Genomic DNA, 22,569 nt, shown 5'->3' on the forward strand with positions numbered 1-22,569 from the left:
GGTATTTTAGTATAAAAATTCAGAAAACAGAAATCCAGATCTTCATTTGTCAAACGAAATTCTTGTGAATTCCATTACAAACCACAACTCCCGAATCAGAAACATGTCGTATTTCAACCTTGCGAGACTGTATGTTTAAATAAAACCAGGTTGAATACGGGTCAGGCTTCTTTCCGTTCCTCAAATTTTGGACAAATGCTGAGAAATACATTTTCCTCGCATAGAATAATTTCCTCAAATATGTGGTTTTTAGTCAATACACTTCCTTCGTCGACCTACATCATTTGCATGTATTTCATCGAAGGATGGAAGAAATAATGATCACAAGCAAGGTTAAAGTTTCGATGCGCTACAGGCGAATCTTGTAATTAGTTTCCATTAAGCCTGTTGGAATTTTTGTCTACTTTTCCTACTATTACTTCAAAAATTCGATCATATTCTCCCTTCTATTCGAAATTTTTTCATGTCGACTATACTGAAAAAATGCTTAAAAAAGACATTGGAGTCAGCCAAGATGTGACGCAGGAAACTCTTAACGTGGCTGTCTTTTAGAGCTACAGCTATTTTCTAACATATTCATTCGCTGCGCTCACTCGTTATATTATTATCTTAATATTGATTTATTGATTTTCACTCGAAGGAAGAATTGTAACATTATGCTCGAGTACCATAATCAGAAAAACAGGATTTTTTTTTTGAGGAAATGCTTTTTTGAATGAAAACCAGGTCTAGAAAATTAGCTGAGTTAGTTATCGTGTTCCATAGGAAAAGAAACAATGAGCATATCGGTTTTTCGAGAACTACTCCCAGACCATTGAGCTGATGACGCCCATTTAAAAACTTGACCTGAGGAATTCAGTTCTCCTTCGAACAAAACGTTTTTGAAAATCGATTTAGATTTACTCAAGTTAAAAATATATTACACATTTAACGTTTCATATTTAACGTCATATTTCCACATAATTTTCAATTATAGTGTTCGCGGTACCTATACACATTTTCTGGTATTTTCTGCCATAAAGACCCATATGACTTACAGTCAAGTGAATAAAAATTTAGGGACAAAGTATTGATAGACTGAAAGTTCAATTAAAAATTCTGTGAAGCGCGCCGCAGGCAATTTTTTTTTGAAAATGAGACTTTGATAAGGTTATATATTTAATTCTGGTCAGGTCTTGAAGAATATTTCGGACATTTCGGACAATTTCGGACAAATGTGTAAAATTTCGGACATTTCGGACAAGTGGGACGCCTGCATTGACCATTTTAGGGAAAACCTTTTCCAATATTTTCCTACAATTTTCCAGGTTTTCGCAAAATGTTGGAAAATTGAAAAAAAAACTGGGAAAATAGTCTTTGTCTGAACCTGATTTGGTATAACAACCGGTGAACTATCCCCGACCATTTTTGCCGTAATTTGCATAAAAACCATTGGATTTGGATGGGTCGGGTCCCTTGACTGGTGAGACTATCTTTCATTTTATGAAATTTGCTACATAAACCTTGCGTGTATATAATAGAACAAACTCAGCGGATTTGTCGTTTTATTAAATGTAGCGAAGACTCTAATATATTGATCTAACCAGATTTGACTTTTAGCGAAGTCGCTAATAGAACTCACTGGACTTTTAACGAAATGAAGCAAAGTCGCTAATCCTCATGGGTTCTGCCCTTTAAAAAAATTTAGTGAAGACTTCAATAGATCGACCTCACAATGTTTTTCTTTTAACGAAATGAAGCAAAATCGCTAAAATAGGTCGACCTTACCGGATTTGTCCTTTTACACAATGTAGCGATGTTAATACCTCCACCTCATTGGATTTGTCCTTTAACAAAATGTAGCGGGAACTCTAAAATAGCTCAACCTTACCGGATTTGCCCTTTTACGAAATGTAGCAGGAACGCTAAGAAAGCTCGATATCACCGGTTTTTCCCTTTTACGAAATGTAGCTAAGGTTCTAAAAAATCAACCTTACCGGATTTGCCCTCTAACATAAGGTAGCGAAAACGCAAATAGCTCGATCTCATTGGATTTGTTCTAAAACAAAATGTAGTGGAAACGCTTATAGCTCAACCTCACCCTTTCATGAAATGTAGCGAGAACGCTAATAGCTTAACCTCACTGGATTTGCCCTTTTACAAAATGTAGCGGGAGCTCTTAAAGATCGACCTCACCGGACTTCCCTCTTACGAAATGAAGCGGAAACGGTAATAGCTCGACCTCATTGGATTTTTTCTTTAACAAAATGTAGCAGGAACCTCACCGGAATTGCTCTTTTACGAAATATTGCGAAGGCTCTGCTATAAGAGAAGGCCCTCACCAGATTTGACTTTTAACAAAATGCAGCAGGAACGCTAAAATAGCTCGACCTCACCGGATTTGCCCTTTTTCCAAATATAGCGAAGACTTTAATTAGTCCAATTAAATGACCTTGAAGAATTTTCCATTTCTTACAAAATATTCAATTTCTATAGAGGAGGAGGAGGAATCTAACAAAAGCTTATGCTTCATACATTTTGTCGTACACAGGTCTGATAATCATAATTTTTTGAGCGTGCATTTCTTCTCTACATTTCTTTAACGAGCACTTCTACCGCAGATTTGGCCACAAAGTTACAAATGTAACAATCGCAATTCCTTAATGAAACCTCGAGTGAACGGGTGGTTTTCGTGTATTTATTGACATCGAATCAACAAAATTTACATGGAAACTCTACTTTTCATGTTTTTATCACGAGCTATGTAAAATACTGTTGAACAATTGACTAAACAATTTGTGCCACGAAAGCCTTCGATTGTATGATTTTAGCATTTTAAGCATCTTAGACCAATAAATCACAGGCAGGCTCGTATTTTCAGGCCAGGCCGAAAATATAGCCAAAAATGGGTTTAGATGGTACGGAAGGCCAAAATATTAGACACGTATTTTTTCTTAGAATTTTAAAAAAATAATTAGCGGGTGAGAAAGGTCTATTCATTCAAATGTACAAAGACGTTGGTTAGAAGAGTAAAAAAGATATACACCATTATTCTCCTCTCTTCTAACCAACGCTTTTGCTCATTTGAATGAATCCACTTTTCTCACCCGCTAATTATTTTTTTAAAATTCTAAGAAAAAATACGTGTCTAATATTTTGGCCTTCCGTACCATCTAAACCCATTTTTGGCTATATTTTCGGCCTGCCCTGAAAATACGAGCCTGCCACATCTAGTGATAATATAGAAATTTCCCGGTTCACAGAGATTAGAAATACCGATTACTTTTGGATGTTTGGGATTTCCTGCAACATTATCACTTGCAATCTATACTTTCGATTGTATATTGTTTCTTTTAGAGTCGTTTGGGCTTATGCATATTAAGCCAACCTCCTGCGACAATATCACGCAATCTATGCCTTCGACTGTATTGTTTCCTTTTACTGTCGTTTTGAAAACATTGCAACCCCTTTGGGCTTATAAATAAGCAAATAAATCTACATTACCATTTACCGGTTTTTCGCATTTTCAAAACCTGCTTTCGTTTGTTTGTCCAAATAAGACTGCTTTTTAACTTCAAAACTTTGGCCAGAACGACGTTCATCAGATTCTATCGTCCATAATATAATAATTCGGTTAAACCAGAACTCAAATCTGGCGGGTCATCTGAAAGATTTGTTGGGTGACTGACCTTCAACATAAATCTGATATTCGACTGTGGTTAATCCACATGTCTTAAAAATGCAGTAATAAAATAGCAGCTGTTGTAGATGCGTCATCAATGGAGCAACATTTGTGGTATATTGGTCAACGATATAGTCTACACACTGAAAAAAGTCAAATATCGACAATCGTTGCTGCCTAGTCCTATTAGCTAAAGCTTTATGTCTACTGACTGTTCTTACGCTTGCAGTAGTAACTTTGTGGCTTAGGGATTCATAAAGTAGCAGTTTGAGAATACTATTCCAACGTAAGTATATCACCCAGCATTTGGACTACAAAAGTTTGGATTTCAGCAAAATTTTCATATTAATGCGAAGACTGCGAATATGATCTGTATGTTATGCCGACTTTCTTAATTATACCAAAAGCTTTAATTTTGGCCAAACTTTCGTTTCGTATAAGTAGTGGTGACGCTAATCTCTATTCATGTGCCTTATAAGTCATCGTACAAAGATCGAAAAGTTCAGTTTGGTTATGGAACATTGGTTTTTGAACGTTTCTATATTTTCTGTTAGTAACACAAAGTTACGTGATAAACACTGGATTGATGAAAATTGCGAACGAAATGTCACAAGGAAAGCTGGTCATTTTATAAGAAAAAGTTGGATTTTAACTGGGTTTGAAATTCAGTTCGTAAGACAGTAGATTTTTTCGTTCTTGTCGAATTTATCGATCTTATCAATCGATCTTTAATAGAGTACTGAAACTTGACAGTGCTCCATACAAAATTTTACAAGTAAAAAGAGTGCAGATAAAATTTCATACAAGAAGTACTCTATTTGTCAGCTGTCATTAATAGCACTTTTGCTTGAAGAGCGTTGAATTAAGCCTTTTGAAGTTGTTGCAAAAAAATATTTTTCTTTGGTAAATTTTGCGACTATACTTTTGCAGCTACGTCAGATGGCTAGCGGCCCTTTGAGTAGCAAAAGATGCTGCAAGAAACATTTTCCATTTACGAATTTTGCATCTACTTCAGTCGGGTCAGGGATCAAGATTTTCGAAATATCAGACTGAGATCGGTGAATGACGAATTGCCCTTTATTTTTTCAACTGTTAGGTTTAGTTCTGCTGTCATGCCTCAACTCTTAACCTGTTACAGACGGCAAGCATATGACCAGTATTATTATCATCTGTTGTTTTCAAATCTTGTACTTCAGTTTTATTAACACGCATTTTACTATATAAACGACCATATTACCCAGAGCTTGTCATTATTTTGTCGTCGTTATCGATAACAGATGAATAGCCGTATATGTTAGGTTAATAGTTTCGTTGTCATTCCCACGGAACCTTTTCTACCTTTATTATAACTTCGATCACACAAGTAACACGGTACGGTGCTTGCAAGTTTAACATAAAAATCAAAGAATCGTGCCTGTTAGAGACTCTTTAGCAGACATCTCTGGGCACAATTAAACTAGCGTAAATCATCAACACAGAAAAAAGTTTAAAAGAGAATAAACCGAAACCGAGGTTCCTGAATTCGGCTCCGCTTCGCATTCCCTAGTCGAGCTTGAGAGAATTTTTTTTTCAATATCGAAACTCTTATCGTTATTTGGACAAAGAAACAGCAGCTCTCTTTAATTCGATTTTTTTTAAAGAAACTTTCGTGCAACATTATACTAGTATTGCAGTAGTATTGCAGGCATACGTTTGTAAGACCCTGACGGCCAGTCAAGGGAATCATCAAAATGTAGGTCAATTTAGGACTGAAGTAGCACCTTTGCTGGTAGTACATGAAACACGGCAGAGTAAAACCAGACAGTAGCGCTTGATTTGTCTGGGGACCTCAATTATCTAGTAGCCATATGCATTTCCGAATGAAATTAGTTCAACTTAGTCATTGTTCATTTCAGTTCATTTTCGAACAGTGTATTAGGTCCCTTATTTGACATTCGAAAAATGAACTGCTCCTGCCCAGCTTTACTATGCCGTGAAACGAAGACGATGCTGAGAGGAATATCGGTAAATAAATCGAAACGTCTTTGGTATATAGAGTTGTTGTATATATTCATTTTAGGCAAAACATACACACACACAATTTAATTGATCTTTTGGGATGTTCGATATTCGTGCCATTTTCTCCAATTATTAGTTTACACCATTTTTAAATCAATAAAACCAATTTTTGCTGATCCCGAATTTAAGTTTGGAATTTTGTTGTTGTTTTTCTTTTCTCAATTTCTTTTTTCATTTCGTAAAAATAATAAATAAAAATTGACAAAATGCATCTCTCTTTAGTCTTTTCATTCATCCATCAACCGATAAAACGTTAATTCTCATATGAAACATTATCACTGAGCAACTTTCGATTTGATTTTCGGTTTTTTCACTTTTTTCAGCCCGTCCATACTCGTTTTCATCACTTTTCCGTACGCTTCCATAAATTTCAGAATTTCATTCTGATTCACAACGGTGCTAAGTTTTTTGGATTTGGACTGCGCCCGGATCAGGCACTTGTATTCCGAAATCGGTAGCGGTGGTTTACCCTCTCTTGGTTTTGGTTTATCATGGCCATCGTCTGGAAATTAGATCAATCGAAATGGGGAATCACAAAATGTAAGTCTAATCGGTAAAAACATGATTGTAAACAGTGAGAGGTTAAGAGTGGGATATGATCTTACATCGCTTGAATGTGACTGTAAACGATGAATCGTTTCGTGCCCTCGATGTTAACAGCGTCAGCTGTGTTAAGAACTAAAACGGTAATGATAAATTTCGATTAAATTCCATCTAAATATCAAATTATCCGAATAAAATTTGATTACCTCTTCGTTGTTGAGTAGAACCATTTTTTTATTTGTTGTGTTGGCAACGAAGAAACGTGTCAAATATTTGTCGAGGGGAACTGTCACAGTTCGAATTCGGAAAGTTGAAAATCAATTTCGAAACTTGTTGCGCACGTGTGGCTCCACTGTTTTGATTTTATTATATTTTATTGACTATAATATTAGACTACCGTAGACATCTATTGGGGGCTTTTGATTTAAGAAAACAAACTATAAATTCACTATGAGAAGACCTTCAAAATAAGCTATCGCAGCAGATAATTGGATGTTTCTACCAAAAAGGTTACAGAAGCTTGAATAAAATCTGAAATAAGTTGACCCCATGAAGTTTGGAGTCATCACAAAATAAATTTTCATAAAATCTCGGATCGCACGACTAATACACACACTAAAGATGAGTACAGAGTTCGTGAAAAATGCATGCAAAATCGACCTCTGCAAAATGCTTGCAAAATATGACACAAAATGTATGAGTCAGCTGTCAAATATTTTGCAAGCACAGAGTAAACATCAGGTTTACACCGAGCTTGCAAAATATTTGACAGATAGCTCATACATTTTGTGTCATATTTTGCAAGCTTTTTGCAGAGGTCGATTTTGCATGCATTTTTCACGAACTGTGTACTAGCCTTTCACCAAAGGCTTGTGCCGAATCAGCATCAGCATCACCAGATGATCAACAAACACACTCTCCTTGTATAATATACAATCAAAACCATCAAAACACATTCTAAACAACGAGTTTACTACAGTCATACGTGTTATGTGCACACATAGATGACCTTAACGTATGTAACTTGTCTTTGAATTATCTTCGATACAAAGGATCACCGAAGGAAAAAAAAAATGGAAATTTCATTGAGGGTATTGTTTCTCACCCGAGAAAATGCAATTTCAAACATTTTCTCGATGTAAACACAACAAGAGCAAGATCTTCCATCAATGCAATCTCATGCAAAGTTCTGAAAGAACCTTGATCTCATGCACAAACACAAGTCATGCTTTTTTACGGACCGAGTTACGCACACTCATATGAAATTGTGTATACAGATGACTTTATAATCGACCTTGTACCTTGTACAAGCACAGTACTAAAACGTACTGAAATGCAGCCTTGCCGTTGTACCTTGTACAAGCACAGTACTGAAACGTACTGAAATGCAGCCTTGCCGTTTTGAACAAGGGACAAAATCGAGGGGAAACTAAGCAAACAAATATTGTCCCACCTACTTCCATTGGCGTTACGTCTGTTAGCGCATCTATTGACGTACTCACCCTTTCTATCATTAATTTGTTCCATTGTGACTAAAAAAATTCTTCTAAATTTTGGAGTTTTAGAACTTGCTTTTAGAACTTGTCCTCACATGAATATAACCTACAAAATTGGACTCACTGAGAGCGATTTTTTTTTCGCGAATTTTCTTTTTTAATCAGACTAATTGTTACAGAATAATAAAGAAAACAGGCAGATTGCATGATTGACGAAAACGTAAAATTCCTTCTATTTCAGCTGATCGGAACATAATTTTTCGCTGACCGGAGCCAAAATTTTAACCAACTCCGAAAATGTTTCCGTTGGAAAAACGCCATCAGAGTTGCTACCGGCAATCATAAGCAATTCTTCTCGATTTACCATCGAGCCAATTCCAACCGAATAGGTATGAATCATTAAGTCACGAGCTCTTGCAACCGCATCAGCCGTCGCAGTTATATCCTTCGATTCATCACAAACTCGTTGAGATTCTGCTACTATTGTGTTCACCAAAAATTTGATGAATTCTTGTACGATTCCCGTCATAAGTCCGCTGAAAATTCAAAATTAAAAGTGTCAAACACAAATCAAATGCACCGTCGTTTATGGGTGATGTGGGCGTTTGGCGCTCCTCATATTCAAAAATGTAGAGATTTTCGTGCGCGAAAATCTGTGACACCCAGCTGATAGAGGTCTGTCAAAAACTTCAAACGTTCGAACATTGAGGTAGTGACATCTTTTTGAATAACATCACCAGATGTGCGTTCATACATGTACATTGTTAACATCTATGTATAGTGCATTCAGTATACATTGTTATGGCTAATTCTAGAAGTGAAAATGCTCCAGAAAACTTTTTAATTTCTTCATCCAATGACATCAGTCACTTCTCCAATCATCTGAAATGCCAACTGTGTATGTTACCAAAACAATCGTTTCATTGCGCGGCCTGTATCACTACTGGCAATTTCATACATTCCAATAATCCCCACGAACGGTGAGTGTGAATATTTTGCTGCGCCATTTTTCATTTGTGCGACAACCAAAACACCAAAAAAACTGGTTGCATTCAATGGATGTGAACGTTCCTGAACCATTTGCATCTCGTCTGTTACAGGTTCGCCGAGAAGCAGCTGAACTACTTGAACATTAAATCGTCTCACAAAGCACTGGACACAAGATGTAGCCAATTGTTGCACAATCGAATCATCGCAGAAAATCTTAGCACTCAAATCAAACGGAAAAAGGAACGAATCTTCTATCTGCATCGACTGTTGGAGGAACGCAGGGCCAAGCTAAAGGTGAGCAAAGAATTCAGATCGGAAATAACAAAGAAGAATGGCGAAACAAAGAACAAAATTCCGCACTACGAACACAATGTCAACGATTTGATCGATTTTGTGGAGAAACGTAACGAAAAGAACGAACAGCTGGACAAAGACCGTACACGATTGCAGCAAGAATTGAAACTGCGCGTCATTCACAACATCAATCTGCTGATCAAGTACATCTTTCCCATATCGGAGACCATTTCGAAATCGACCAATGTTTCCGAATCGTCTCGAACGCCCGACATGGTCGCCCTGGCTGAAGCCACACATACGGCATATGTGAAGGGTAAATGGGTGCTGCAGGACAGTCAAAATGAACGGCAATACATTATCGTTGCGCCGTCGTTGCCTGGAAACGGTGACTATTCGGCGTACATTGAGTGGATGGACAAGCATAAAGACGGTGTGCCGAGTACTGGAGCGAATGAGACGCTGTCCAGTACGAACAATGCGTATCGAATCAGTGCTGCGCTCACATACACCGCTCAGTTTGTGCATCTATTGAGCTACTATTTGGATGTGCGGCTACCTTACAACGTTTTCTATGCGTAAGTGAATTGTGCCACTTGTCTCGCGGAAGATTTTTTTTTTTAAATTTTTTCTCTTTTCGTTTCCAGCGATTTTTGCAAGAAAGAATTGTCCGAACAAATATTTCCGCGAAAGGTGGCCCGCCTAAATGCCAACATACTTTATCTGTGTTACACGCAACGAGTGAAATTAAATAGTTTATGTCCAACGCACACACTAGAAAATATTCAGCGATTATTAAGTCCAGAGTACAGTGACCTCGGCAGAATTGGTGCTGTTGATGTTTCGGATGGTTTTCGTGACATTGATTCGCAATTACTGCAGGATCTATTGACGGGCGGCGATGACAAATCTGACGGTGAGTTGAGTGGAAACAAAAAAAGAAAACTTTGATTTTGCATGGCAATCGTTCGGTCAGTCGGGGCGAAGGAACAAATTTCTGAACTGAAGCTAATTCGTTGAGGCCAGCATTGGGTATCGAATCCGAAGGGGAATTGGTTTTGCTTAATTCGAAATGGTTGAGCATTTTTAACATTTTTAATTTCTCGTCCAACATACCTACTGAACCAAGGCAGCTGTATTGACTGAACCCATTTAGAAAGGAGTCTGTTGGCATGCACTGACCTGTTTAGTTTAGTCAGAATTAAATGTTATCATTTGTTCTCAGGCCTGAACTGGCCATAGTGGGTGATCTGCGTCGACCGTCAGAAATCAATTTACACTGCAATATCAGAAAAGCCGTCAGATAGCAGGTCCAGTACGGTTTTTTCTACAACTTTTCTTTTTAAATGTTAGGAGAGCCCTACCGAGACTGATAGTAAGTCATTGTATATCTCAACCGTCTCATATCGTAGAAAATCAAGATTGGTGTCAAATGAGGTATGCAATTTTATTGAAAGGTCTGTCGTGCCGGCCAAGTCAATCTATCGAATTTTCACCTTGCCACGAGATGTGTGACGGCTGAGATATACACTAAGACTACCGAAGTTATGATTTTCGTATCAGATAGTGTAACATAATGTCGCTTAGATTTCAAACAGTGATCTTATGAGGGACTTTTATGCACATAGACTATCTGTCGGTCTACTAAAGTACAATTGTAAAAACCGAAAATTATGACAGATTATGCTATAAGTTGAAGGAAAAGATAGCTAGAGACCAGTAGAATTGCAATCAGGCCCGGACAGACCATATGGTTCTAAATTTAGAGTCTGAGGAAGTATTGATAGACCTGTTATTAAAACAAAAAGCGAAAGGTACTGTTGATACAGTGCGGGAAGTACTTGCAGCAAAAGTAGTTAAAGTAGTAAAAAGACCATCGATACGAAAAGTGAACATCGGCTACTCGACTCGTAAAATGATTGGAGGTGGTGTCGTTTCTTAAATCGACTAAATTTGTCACATCGAGGAGGGAGGGAAATAAAGACCGAAAAGTAGCATTAATGTGACGCTTTCCTAGGAAATGGTTTCAATTTGAGGATTCCATCAATCAAAGAATGGCAATGTTAATCCACAAGGAAATCTTTTTCATCCGATTGAACTTGCATCTCGTCACATTTTTTGCCAATTTCATGTCCATTCGACTGTTTTTTTTATATCTTTCTGATCTTTCGCACGCAGAGACGCGATCGTAGACAACGCGTTATCGTAGGAAACGATACAGCTTTGATAAAAATTCGTTTCAACTCATTCAGAAAATCAACTTCGGTGACACACAAATCTGCCCTACACACGGTGTCCTTGAATCAGAATGAAGTTTTATGGAAAGGTATACCCACAAGCTTACTTCAAAAATGAATAGTGGTAGTTGACTACCAAAGTGGTAGTTGACTACCAAAGTGGTAGTTGACTACCAAAGTGGTAGTTGACTACCAAAGTGGTAGTTGACTACCAAAGTGGTAGTTGACTACCAAAGTGGTAGTTGACTACCAAAGTGTTAGTTGACTACCAAAGTGGTAGTTGACTACCAAAGTGGTAGTTGACTACCAAAGTGGTAGTTGACTACCAAAGTGTTAGTTGACTACCAAAGTGGTAGTTGACTACCAAAGTGGTAGTTGACTACCAAAGTGGTAGTTGACTACCAAAGTGGTAGTTGACTACCAAAGTGGTAGTTGACTACCAAAGTGGTAGTTGACTACCAAAGTGGTAGTTGACTACCAAAGTGGTAGTTGACTACCAAAGTGGTAGTTGACTACCAAAATGGTAGTTGACTTCCAAACTTCACAAGGGATTCAAATTAGTTGACTCGAAGTGGAGCTTTTATTAAAAATTTAGTTTGCTGGAGGGACACCGTATACAACGCAACGCATAAAAAATATACTCTCTCTCTCTTTTGCACTAAATTTTTTATGCGTTGAAGGGCAGAAATGCAGATCTTCATCTCTCGCAATATTTTGATCTTTTCGACCTCGCAATTTCTTGACGGACGACTGTATGTACCTTTATCATCCTTTACCAATAATTTGTTTTTTTTTTCAGATGAAAATTCATTCCAAAACGAATGGGAAGCGATTCAACACTATCCGCAACTGGAATCGTCTATAATTCCACTACAAATTCAAAACTCTCAGCAAATAACGAGCATGGCCGGTGGTATTATGAACAATGCCGTTGCGTCAGTGTCTTCGTTGTGGCGATGGACTACCGGAAGATGAGAAAAATGTGTCGATCTCTTTGCAATTTTTTTTTACGAGAAATTTATGTCGAAATTTAGCGCTGAATGGCAGGCGAACCATTTTCTTTTCTTCAAATTTTCTAATTTTCCAATTATTTTATTACTTTCTTATCAATCGATTTCGTTTCGTCAATATTTGTTGGTTAAGTAAATTGGTGCCGTTTGAATCCAGTCGTTTGGTTCCAAAAAAAAAAATTTAAAATTTTTAGTTTCGTAACTGAATTCGTTACCTCTCTCCGATGAAATAATTTGGCCGCTTTGTCTTTAAACAAATTAACAGGTTGCCACTCTTCAGGACAATATTTAAGCAATCTGTTGCAGATCGTAGCTTTTTTACAGGACGATGTTTGCAACGTTCCTTTTTGACGTGCACAACCATGTCGATTACAGCGCTTGGGCTATTTATTAGATTTTTTTTTGTTTTACCTACTACCGTGCATAGTTGCAATGTTTATATGTAGTCGTAGCTGTAATATTTCGTTGGTCGTTGGCAGCAAAAATTTTCTATTTTTCTTGTCCAGTTCCTGGAGTCACTGTGTTTTGTCTCTACTAGTTCCGATTCAAATACTAATTGATACGAATTGACCTGATACCTCACGTTCACGAAGTGAAATTGTAGCGATCGGTGGTCATGAAAAATGAACAACGCTTATGACTTGACATGAACCGTGATTGAATAAGGAACTGTCGTGAATAATGTTTGAAATCAAAAGTTTTGTTGGAAGGCTATTCCTGCCTGACCAATCAAATTTTTGACCTTCAAATCGGCAGCCACGACAGAACTTTCAAATAAAAATTTCATTTTCAAACTTCCTTTTTTCATGCGGCTCCACTACATTTTGTAGACACTTGGGACTAGGGCTCGACCGACGAAATTAGGCGCCACATTTTAAACTAATCAGACTTGGTGATATTAGTGAAATTCTTGGTTGGAGTTGTAGTGAGAGCTTTTGCGACCCTTTCCTTTCATACTGAATATAAACACTAACTGTGACGGTGGTGTTCGTAGAAGGGTCCGCGCAATGCAATATTTTCTTCTTCGTTTTTCTGCACATACGAATTCAGTACGGACATCATAACTATAGTTTTCGACAATCATGGGTGCGAGTTAGCATAGCGCCTGTGACGCAAGTCCTATTATATACTCCACACACAATTTACAGTAGAATGAGTGCCGATGATAACGATATATCATCCGTAGCACTAATTCATTTTAAGTTTATTTTTAAATACAAATCGTCAAAGCTGCGATTGAAGAAAACCGATTAAATATTCACCGATAAAGTAAACAAGCGAGGCCTATTATTCGGACACGGTGCGGTGACTAATACCTACGAAGTCGTCTTGTTGAGATTATTTCTGTTCTGGTAAATGTTAACCGTTTCTGATCTAACTGTTCAGCCAAATAATATTGGATTTTTGACATGGAAACGCTCACATAAAATGGTGTACTTTCTGCTCGATTGTCCATGACCAAGGGCTCATTGGAGAGGTAATGACAGTCGCTGTGAGAATTTTATAATTTCGTTCATAAATTCTGCCCAGCGACACGGCTATAACAAACTGTGATATTTTGATGGGTATTTCGAAATGAGCCCGCCGGAGCTTTTTGTCTAAGAGCAGAAATGTGTTTATATTGACCGTCGGTTACGAGATTTCATTTTTAATACGCAAAACGGAAGATGAATCTCACTGGAAAATGATCATAGATTTCATTAATCAAAAGGTGACGTCATCCCTGGAATATTGATTGCTCGTAAAGCCAGAAGAAGTCCAGTAGTGAGAACATTTCAAATGGAAACTTAAATCTCTCTGAAACCGTGGGATGATGCCCTACTTGAAGTAAATGTAAAAGTGTAAATGAACTAAGTTGTATGGGATTAAATGGACTAAACGGAGAAAGAGCGTAATGCGGTCATTTTGTTTTTCTCTGGAGTTTTTGAGTCAGATATCCGAATAATCGGCCTCGATAACCGTCGATCTAATTACAAATTTTTTTTTCTACTTTTAATGTTCTTACATCTTGTCATCTTTCAAATCCAAACCAAATAACTAAACGAGCAATGTCCTCTTTTGTACTTTTTTTTATTAAATGAAAATGTGATACCTTTCTTTTCGATTGTTTTATATCAAGACAGGAAAATCAATGTATCTGAGTAAAAACGCCTTTTGCAACTAAAGAAAAAAAAATTAATAAAGAAAAATAAAACAGAGAAAATTCAGTAAAACCGTTTTTAGATAGAACAGGTAATGTAAAAAAAAGAGAGAGAGAGAAAGAAAAAAAATGTTTAAAAAAATCAATTTTAATGAAAACAAAAAAAAATTGTCAAATAAATTTACCGACCGCATAACTCATCATGTTCAATGTGATTAATATTTAGATAAATGTAATTAAATAAATGAATTCAAAAATAAAATTTCTGTTTCCACTATACCACATTTAAGGCTAAACTTCCTAAAATTTCTCAAAATCCTAAAATTTCAAAATACTCCTAAAATACAAACAAGTCAAAAAAACTTCTTATGCATGATCACTAATGCTTATCGTTACGTGACAAATAAGGAAACACACAGAGATTTAAAAATTCAATGGGTAGCCGACGTAATTCGGGAAAACGCCATAAGACACGAGAAGAGACTTCTAAATCATACCAACGTAGAAGCCATCCTATTACTAGATATTACAAATGAAGTAAGGAGACTAAAACGAGTTAAACCACACGAACTGACCTGAAGAAGCACATTAATTTGGGCCTCGACCATTGGGTCGTCAATCCTGCACACGTCTTACGTCTTCTAATTACGCAAGTAAAAGGGAGATGTACAATTCAACACTAGTAATAAATTAACCAATAGTTAAGATTGTACTATGCATACCAATAAAGGTGTATACAAAAAAAATTAACTGACAAAATTACCGAAATTACCGGCCCTTCTCCTCCTCTTACCCTTCTCCTATAGCCATTTCCACCAATACAAACAGTCCGCAAGATTATCTTATAAATTTAGGACCAAACTTTCTATTATATCTTAAGAGGCATCGATGCTTAGCTAAAATTGTAGCCTACATTTGCGTGTACCGTATTTAATTTTTGATGATATATTTTCATCACAAATGTGAGCAGTTTAACGAAATTTTCATAAACTGCTCAGTTTTCTCAGAGCTGGTCAAACCAAGGTTCTGAAAAAACAGGTTAAGACAACTCTGAGTTGATCGCAAAGGCGGTGACACACAATTGCGTCAACGGCTGCGATGTTTATATGTAAAATGGAACTTAACAAAAACAAAATTCTGAATTTTCGAGAAAATTATTTTCTTCAAGTTGATTTCTCACACTATCTGTTTATAAAATTTGGTGTCACCCGCCTTCGTGGTTGTCTTAACCTGTTCTTTCAGAACCTTGGGTCAAACTGCTACAACCAAATATGTTTTCTTTTGAAAGCTAACACATTACAGTGAGCGACATCTCAAATGTCTCACTGTCATTTTTTTCAGAGAATGTCATTGTGAATGACACAATAAAATTCTCAGAAAAATTTGACAGTGAGACATTTGAGATGTCGTTCACTGTAGTGGTCGTTATTGCGGTCGTACATTTTTGAAAATCATCGATGCCTCTTAACCTTCGAAAGGACGCGGATACGAAGTTATCATCAAAAATATACAATTATTTCGCACAAATATAGGCTACAATCAGGCGGGAGATAGAGGGTACCATGACCTATATTAATGAAAATGTTTTTAGCAAATATTCATTTAATTTTATGAAACTATGTTACGAATTTCGTTATTTTCACGATTCATAAACATCGTGAAAATTCGTGAAATTTCACGAGAATCCGCGAAATCATTTTCATTAATAAAAGCTCTGATGGTATCATCTGTTTACTAAGTTGATTAAATACCTACTTTTTGGTGGATGTTGTATTCCAGGTTTCCCGGTTTTGACAAATTGTGATGACAATTCGTCGTCGAAACATCTTAGGAGATTTCTGATAGGCTTTTACTAGTTACCCTTACGTTACGTGCATGTTCAATACTAATCAAAACACATAGTTTTTCTGTCGCTGCTGTCGAGTCATCATAATTTTCTCTAGTGTCTGATAGTGCACAGCTCAAAAATAACCTTGGAATATACGTATTTACTTTCTCCTTGGAACATACGTATTTACTTCCTTACTTATACAAATGTCATTGTATCGATTCGTTCTATTGTCGACCGTTGAATTTATTTCGTCCAATGTAGATCGAGACCAGGTGTTTTTCGTATATCCTCTCTTTGCTCTTTCTCTGCCCTTGAGGAAACGGTGGCAAATCTCATTTGGGTCCTTTCTTAGAGTGTGCCCAATGGAAAAGACCTATGAACCGAGAAAAATGTTTTTCCTTTGCCTTTTCAAGCTAAAACAACGCATTGCCTCAGGGTGTTGACTTTGGAGAGCTTTAAGCTTCTTTTGGTCTTTTGGTTTCCACATATTCCACTTTTTCAATGGAATTAAGGAAAAAGGTCAAAGCTATACAAAAGCTCTTCAAATCTAGCACACAAATATAAGATGGCTTTTCGCGGTAGCCATTTTTCTGCGGTACAGCAAGATGATCGTTTTTTTTTGAAAAGATTCGGTGAATGCGAACAGTTGTGTTTTTCAGTTTTTCTCAATTATGTTTAAGTTTATTGTTAAGCTCATTTGACAATGTTCCGTAAAATAAAAGATTTCTCAATATAATTGGTATATATAATTTATTAGCATTAATATATTTTAATGTATACATATATTTTCTTCATTTCTTTCTTTTTATATTGTTTGTTCTTCTTCTTCTTCTTCTTCTTCTTGTTCTTTTTTGTTTAAATATATATTCCTCTTTTGTTTAAATCATTCACAATTGTTTTTCTTTTTCATTCTGTTATTTTCTTCTGCTTTTCATAATTTCTTTTGCTATTCTTTTTTGTTTGTTTTGTTTTGAGATTGAAAGAACTTAATTTTAAATTTTTCTTTGTATTTAATTTTCATTACAATTTTTTTTTATTTTGAAATAGATTGAAATTGTTACTAGATTTCCTTTTAGGGTTTTTTTTGTTTGTTTAAATGATGGAATGAAGCCGTGAATTTATATACAGATACTCGGTTGGCTGTAAACTGATTTTTTTTTTAATTTTGTTTTTAGTTTTTTTTATGCTTTTTTTAATTTATCTAATTTTATTTTGTAAATCGTTTTGTAATTAGATTTTTGTTAAATTTTTAATTTAAATTATCTAAATTTTTATCACGTTTAATGCTAATAACTTTTCTTTTATGTGTGTTTTACGAGTAAAATGTATATTTTTCATTAATTTTTTTAATAATTTTTTTTAAATTTATTTTTGTAATGTAAGTTATAAGATATAATTACGACGTATAATGTTGTTTTAATGTGTGTATAATGTGTATATAGAGTGTGTTTAATAACTTGGAGGAAAAATTTCTAAGTTTATCGAATTGAAATTTGGTTTTTATTTTGTTGTTCATTTTCATTGGCTATTAATAAAGTAAAATTAATGACAAATGAGTGTATGTTAAATTTTGATTAATTTTGATTGAGCAACTTTATAATTTCTTACAAATTTATTGTTTTGTCAAAATAATTTGAAATGAAAATTCAACAAAAGTTTTGTTTTCACTTTTAATTGATTGGGGCAGAAACGATGTTGAATAAAATCGATCTCAGGTTTAACCAACTTAAAAACATGTCAAAGTGTGTGTGTATGTGTGTGTATGGTGTCCAAGGGATGGGGTAGTATGAAGTGTTAATCAACAGTCGAAATTTTTCGTAAAATATCTGACCAGATAGCTTGTAAATTATAGGTCTGACTGGTGTGATCGTCAAAACAACGCTGTTGTGATCGCCAAAACAACTTTACAAGCATGTACGTAATAAACCCTTGTTAGTTTCTTTATTATTTAATGCATCGAATGGTCTTACAAGTTATTTTCCTATTGCAAGCTGAAAGGTTTTTTTTTAGCGAATGAGACGTATCCAGCATGAGCCGGAGGCGAGTTCTGGAATCGAATTCGTCTTTCAGCATAGGAACAACGTTTTTCTTGCGCGACGACGGAAATACGAAATAAGAAGTCGCAATATTAACCACTTAGTTGGAAAAACTCTTTACTGTATTAGTTGTTCCGTATGAAAGGGGACAAATTGCCGAAAAAATCTTTTAGAATGGGTATGGTATAGGTATGGTATAGGTACAGTAGAAGTTTTGTAAATACACTCATTTTCGTGGTAATTTGACATAAATTGGCCCTACCTTGTGTCTACTTTCATTGATTTTCGGTTGCTTTAACAGCTATTCTACATTTAAGCTTAATATCGACAATTTTGAAGCGATAATTCACGCTCTGAGTGCACCTTCTATATCCAAACATACCGCATAGCACGTAATTTTAACGCTGGCCGTACACACAGCGACGTACGTATCGCATTTGTTTTGTTCGAAATAGAACAAATAAAACGAAATTCGATACGCACGTCGCTGTGTGAAGCTACGGCAGCTACGGTTAGTTTTTGAAGTTTATTATATGACGTCAGCGTTATTTTTTGCAACTGTCAGTTGACAATATTTAAACTTTTGGCGCACTTAAGGTACACGACCTTCATTTCTGTCCATGTTCTCCCACTACCACCACCGAAATTGTGTATTTTGTTTGAAATTGTGTATGTTTGTGAGTGTGTTTGAATGTTTTGTGATAATTTTTATTTGTAATTAATTTGTGGTGTGATTGGATTTGTCTTTTATGTACAAATTGAAATCTCTCAAAAGTGGTGTGGTTGTGTTAATTTTCAGAAAAATTTTCTATGGTTGATGGTGCTTAACCTACACGCTTACTTGGCTAACTACTTTAGATAAATTTTTCTTCCATTTTTTTTTTTCGTTCGGTAAAGGTCAACAAGTTTTTAGTTTCAATTTTTTTTTGTGTTTTAGAATTTATACATTACTCAATTTCAACAACTTTTTTTTTGCTAGAGAACAAAACACCCCAATTTAAAAATTCGGTGTGCAGTTAAATGTTTTACAATAGAATTTTAACAAGACAATTTCTAATAATGAAAAAAATTTACTGACTTGAATTTCTAAGATTTTTCTTTGTGTTTCTCTACACTGCCACTAACATTTAGCTTTAGTAAGTTTTTGTTTTTTAGATATTTTTTTTGTATTATTTGATTTCTTTTAACATTTCGACAAAAAAAAAAAATTAGCGAATGCATTTTCCATCCGGATTTTATTCTTTCAATTTGATTTTTGGAATAAAATCAAGAAGTCAATTGGGTTTGTTTTTTTCTTTTTGAGAGAAACTATACGTCAAAGTAAATTATGCAAATTGGATTTCATTTTTCTGTGTTTTTCGGTGTTGTTATATATCTAAAGTAGTTTTTCGGTTTGTAATGATAATTTTTTGGGCTTTTTGTGTTTTATTTCTTTTTTGGTTGAAATGAAAACACTTTCCATAAAGAACGAATTTTGTGTATGTACAGTACATACACGTGTGAATATCACAGAACATTGATTTTATACACACTTTTTATAACGACTTTTACAAAAAATTTTATAATTAATTTATTTGATAACAATTTTGCTTCATTTTTTTAATTTTTTTTTTTCTTGTTTTAAATTTATCCTTATGAACAGTATCTCTCTCTTTTTTCTATTATTAGTTTTTCTTCTTCTTCTTCTTCTTCTTCTTCTTCTTCTTGATGTGGGGAAAAATTGAATTGAATTTAATGCAGGTAACTTACATATATATGAAACATGTTTCTTATTCATTTTCATTCCATTTTATTTCTTCGTTTATACTTTAACTTATCTTCACTTCATCCTTTCTTTGTTCACTCATTCTTTCATTTTCTTTTGGTTCAAATCAAATTTTTATTTTCATTTTCTTTAAATCTTTTTTATTCCCATTTTCAATTTTAATGTTACACAAAATCAAAGATTTAACGTCAACGCATTATAATTTGATCGATTTCCAAGAGATCGTGTGTTCAAACATTTGTAACGATCATTGAACCATTTGTATAACATTCACAGTGCTTATACCGCTTGCGTTTGCGCGTTTGTAAAGTTTATTCACATTCAACATCTGATAAAACCTTATGAATGTCATACAAATGTTGTATTTGAACGGTTTAAGCGCATTTACCACTCGTAAAACCTTATGACTGCTTCGATGCTCGTTACAACAGTTTATAAACTATAATGCATTCAATTTACAATTAAAGCCAATTGAAAAGATTTATCATAAAACTGATACAGCGACGATGTATGTATTTTTTTGATGAAACAGTAACAAAAGGCACTTTTCATATTATTTTTTGTCTTGTTTGTCTTTCCATTTTAATTTTCACTTTTTTCCGAAACTATAACAAAACTCAGATCCCAATACACGCAGATAGGCCTTGCGTCAGATAAACACACACAAGTACATTCAATGTGTGATATTGACAAATTCTATCTTAATAATTAACGAACAACAAAGGAAAAGAAAAAAAGACGAGACGGGAGGATAACAAATTTAAGTCAAGTACATTGTGCTGGCAAAGTGCACACGAAGTACTCGAGGACCAAATATAATTCGAATTGCTTGAATGCTGATCTAATATTATACTTAATAAGATACTCATTTTTCGATTGCTATGAGCTAATGACTATAATCATTGTTGTACAATGTACACTAAGTCTTATTATATGGCTTGGTATACGCGATAAGGGCAATAATGTTCTCATGTTATGGGTTGTCGTTTTGTTATGGCTTTGACCTCGCTCTAACGCGTTTTAGATGAATTGGTACTCATTTATGTTTTATTCTGAAATTTTTTACAAATCTAGAAACGTGCAATCCTATGACTTCAAATTGATTCAAGTGAACAAGTTGCAATGGAAATTGGAGTCTCGAAGCGAATATCGCATTATAAAGTGACCACCAACATATTAACAATTCAGAACACATTGTAATCAGTGAATCAGGTGGATTCGTAGTATAGAGCGACCGCAACGATCCCCAACGAACATCGAAAAAGACTGGAACTTCATTAATTCAATAGAATGCAGAACTAGCAATGCGCATCGGTTCTACGAAAGTGGAGGTCACACGGAGAACCATACAAGATGTACGTGTACGTTCCTCAAAAATGTAACATCTTTGAAACACAAAACCCAGCACGCGAATGAGAGGCCGGTGGACTGGCGAAACTTGTTCAGGTTCTCTAGTCGTCGATGTTCCCAGACAGTTAAGTGTTTCCAGTCTATGATATTTTGGCGCAAAATTTGAATATTTTTGAATAAAATTTTGGCGCCAAAATATCATAGACTGTGAACATCGATGACTTTTAAAACTCTGATAAATCTAAAACGGTGTTTTCTAAAGATGAAATACTGTAGTAGAAAATAATGGCAAAGACATTTACTATCAACAATAATCGCATACCGATCGAGATATTTAAATCATTTCTTTAGGAGTGTTCTGCAATGTACAATTTTTAGGTCCTCATTAAGGTCCTGGTAGTCTTTTGTTCCCATTAAGAGTATAACAACGAGATTAGTCAACTTTGTTGAATTGATAGATAAGGTCTACCTTTAAAACATTTTTATCTGCTCGCGTCTGCAACAAAACTGAGGAACGTTTGAAAACTTTGAATTTATATCGAAAATTGGGAATAAGCTCAAAAGAACCAAAAATCAGCTCCGTAAAACACGTGTGCACTTTGAAGATACTTTTAACCAGTGAGGTAGTAGAAGTCCAGTGTATGTACGGAAATGCTGTGTAGAAACTAAGGCTCGATTGTAATATAGATTTTTGTAAAATTCTATTACATTTCGTCATAAACGCACTACTGTCAGCGATCTATTTTTTCATGAACGAACTTCACTGCCATGACGTTTCATGGAAGTGAAGGTATGTATTTAACGAGAAAATAGATCGCAAAGAATGCAGTACTGAAAAAAAATGTGGCGCCTCTACAGGCCAACCGAGGTTTCCTTATAGGTTTGAGAATTGGAACTTAGATTGTCTGTTCACAAATATAGTGGTTTTCGGTTTAAAAAATCAAAACGTCGAAAACCAAAAATTGAAAAACCTTCTCATCTAATTGAAGAAATAAAGTTTGAAAGAAAACAATCAATTTGGTAAATTATAATCTTCAACAGAAGGCACTCCTATTTAAAACATGAATTTGTAAACATTTTTTTAAAACTTTTTATAACATAGATTTCGGTTGAAATTCGATTTATTTTAACATAGATTAGTCCTTTCTCATTTTTATA

At 35.2% G+C, this 22,569-nt stretch overlaps 2 protein-coding genes across 2 annotated transcripts; one reads left to right on the forward strand and one right to left on the reverse strand.

Annotated features, from left to right (window-relative positions):
• Positions 1-5,684: 5,684 nt before the first annotated feature.
• Positions 5,685-6,622, reverse strand: LOC119069593 (signal recognition particle 14 kDa protein). The gene is made up of 3 exons (XM_037173683.1): positions 6,469-6,622; positions 6,325-6,397; positions 5,685-6,221 (listed from the first exon to the last, which is right to left on the reverse strand). The coding sequence occupies exons 1-3, from the start codon at positions 6,490-6,492 to the stop codon at positions 5,995-5,997; spliced, it is 324 nt and encodes a 107-aa protein (XP_037029578.1). The 5' UTR covers positions 6,493-6,622; the 3' UTR covers positions 5,685-5,994.
• Positions 6,623-8,466: 1,844 nt separating this feature from the next.
• On the forward strand, positions 8,467-12,296 carry LOC119069594 (beclin 1-associated autophagy-related key regulator). Its single transcript, XM_037173684.1, has 4 exons — positions 8,467-8,738; positions 8,859-9,620; positions 9,690-9,958; positions 12,079-12,296. Exons 1-4 carry the CDS (start codon positions 8,560-8,562, stop codon positions 12,252-12,254), a joined length of 1,386 nt encoding a protein of 461 aa, XP_037029579.1. The 5' UTR covers positions 8,467-8,559; the 3' UTR covers positions 12,255-12,296.
• Positions 12,297-22,569: the final 10,273 nt, after the last annotated feature.

This window comes from Bradysia coprophila (genome assembly GCF_014529535.1).
Source record: "Bradysia coprophila strain Holo2 chromosome X unlocalized genomic scaffold, BU_Bcop_v1 contig_38, whole genome shotgun sequence".
NCBI lineage: Eukaryota > Metazoa > Arthropoda > Insecta > Diptera > Sciaridae > Bradysia > Bradysia coprophila.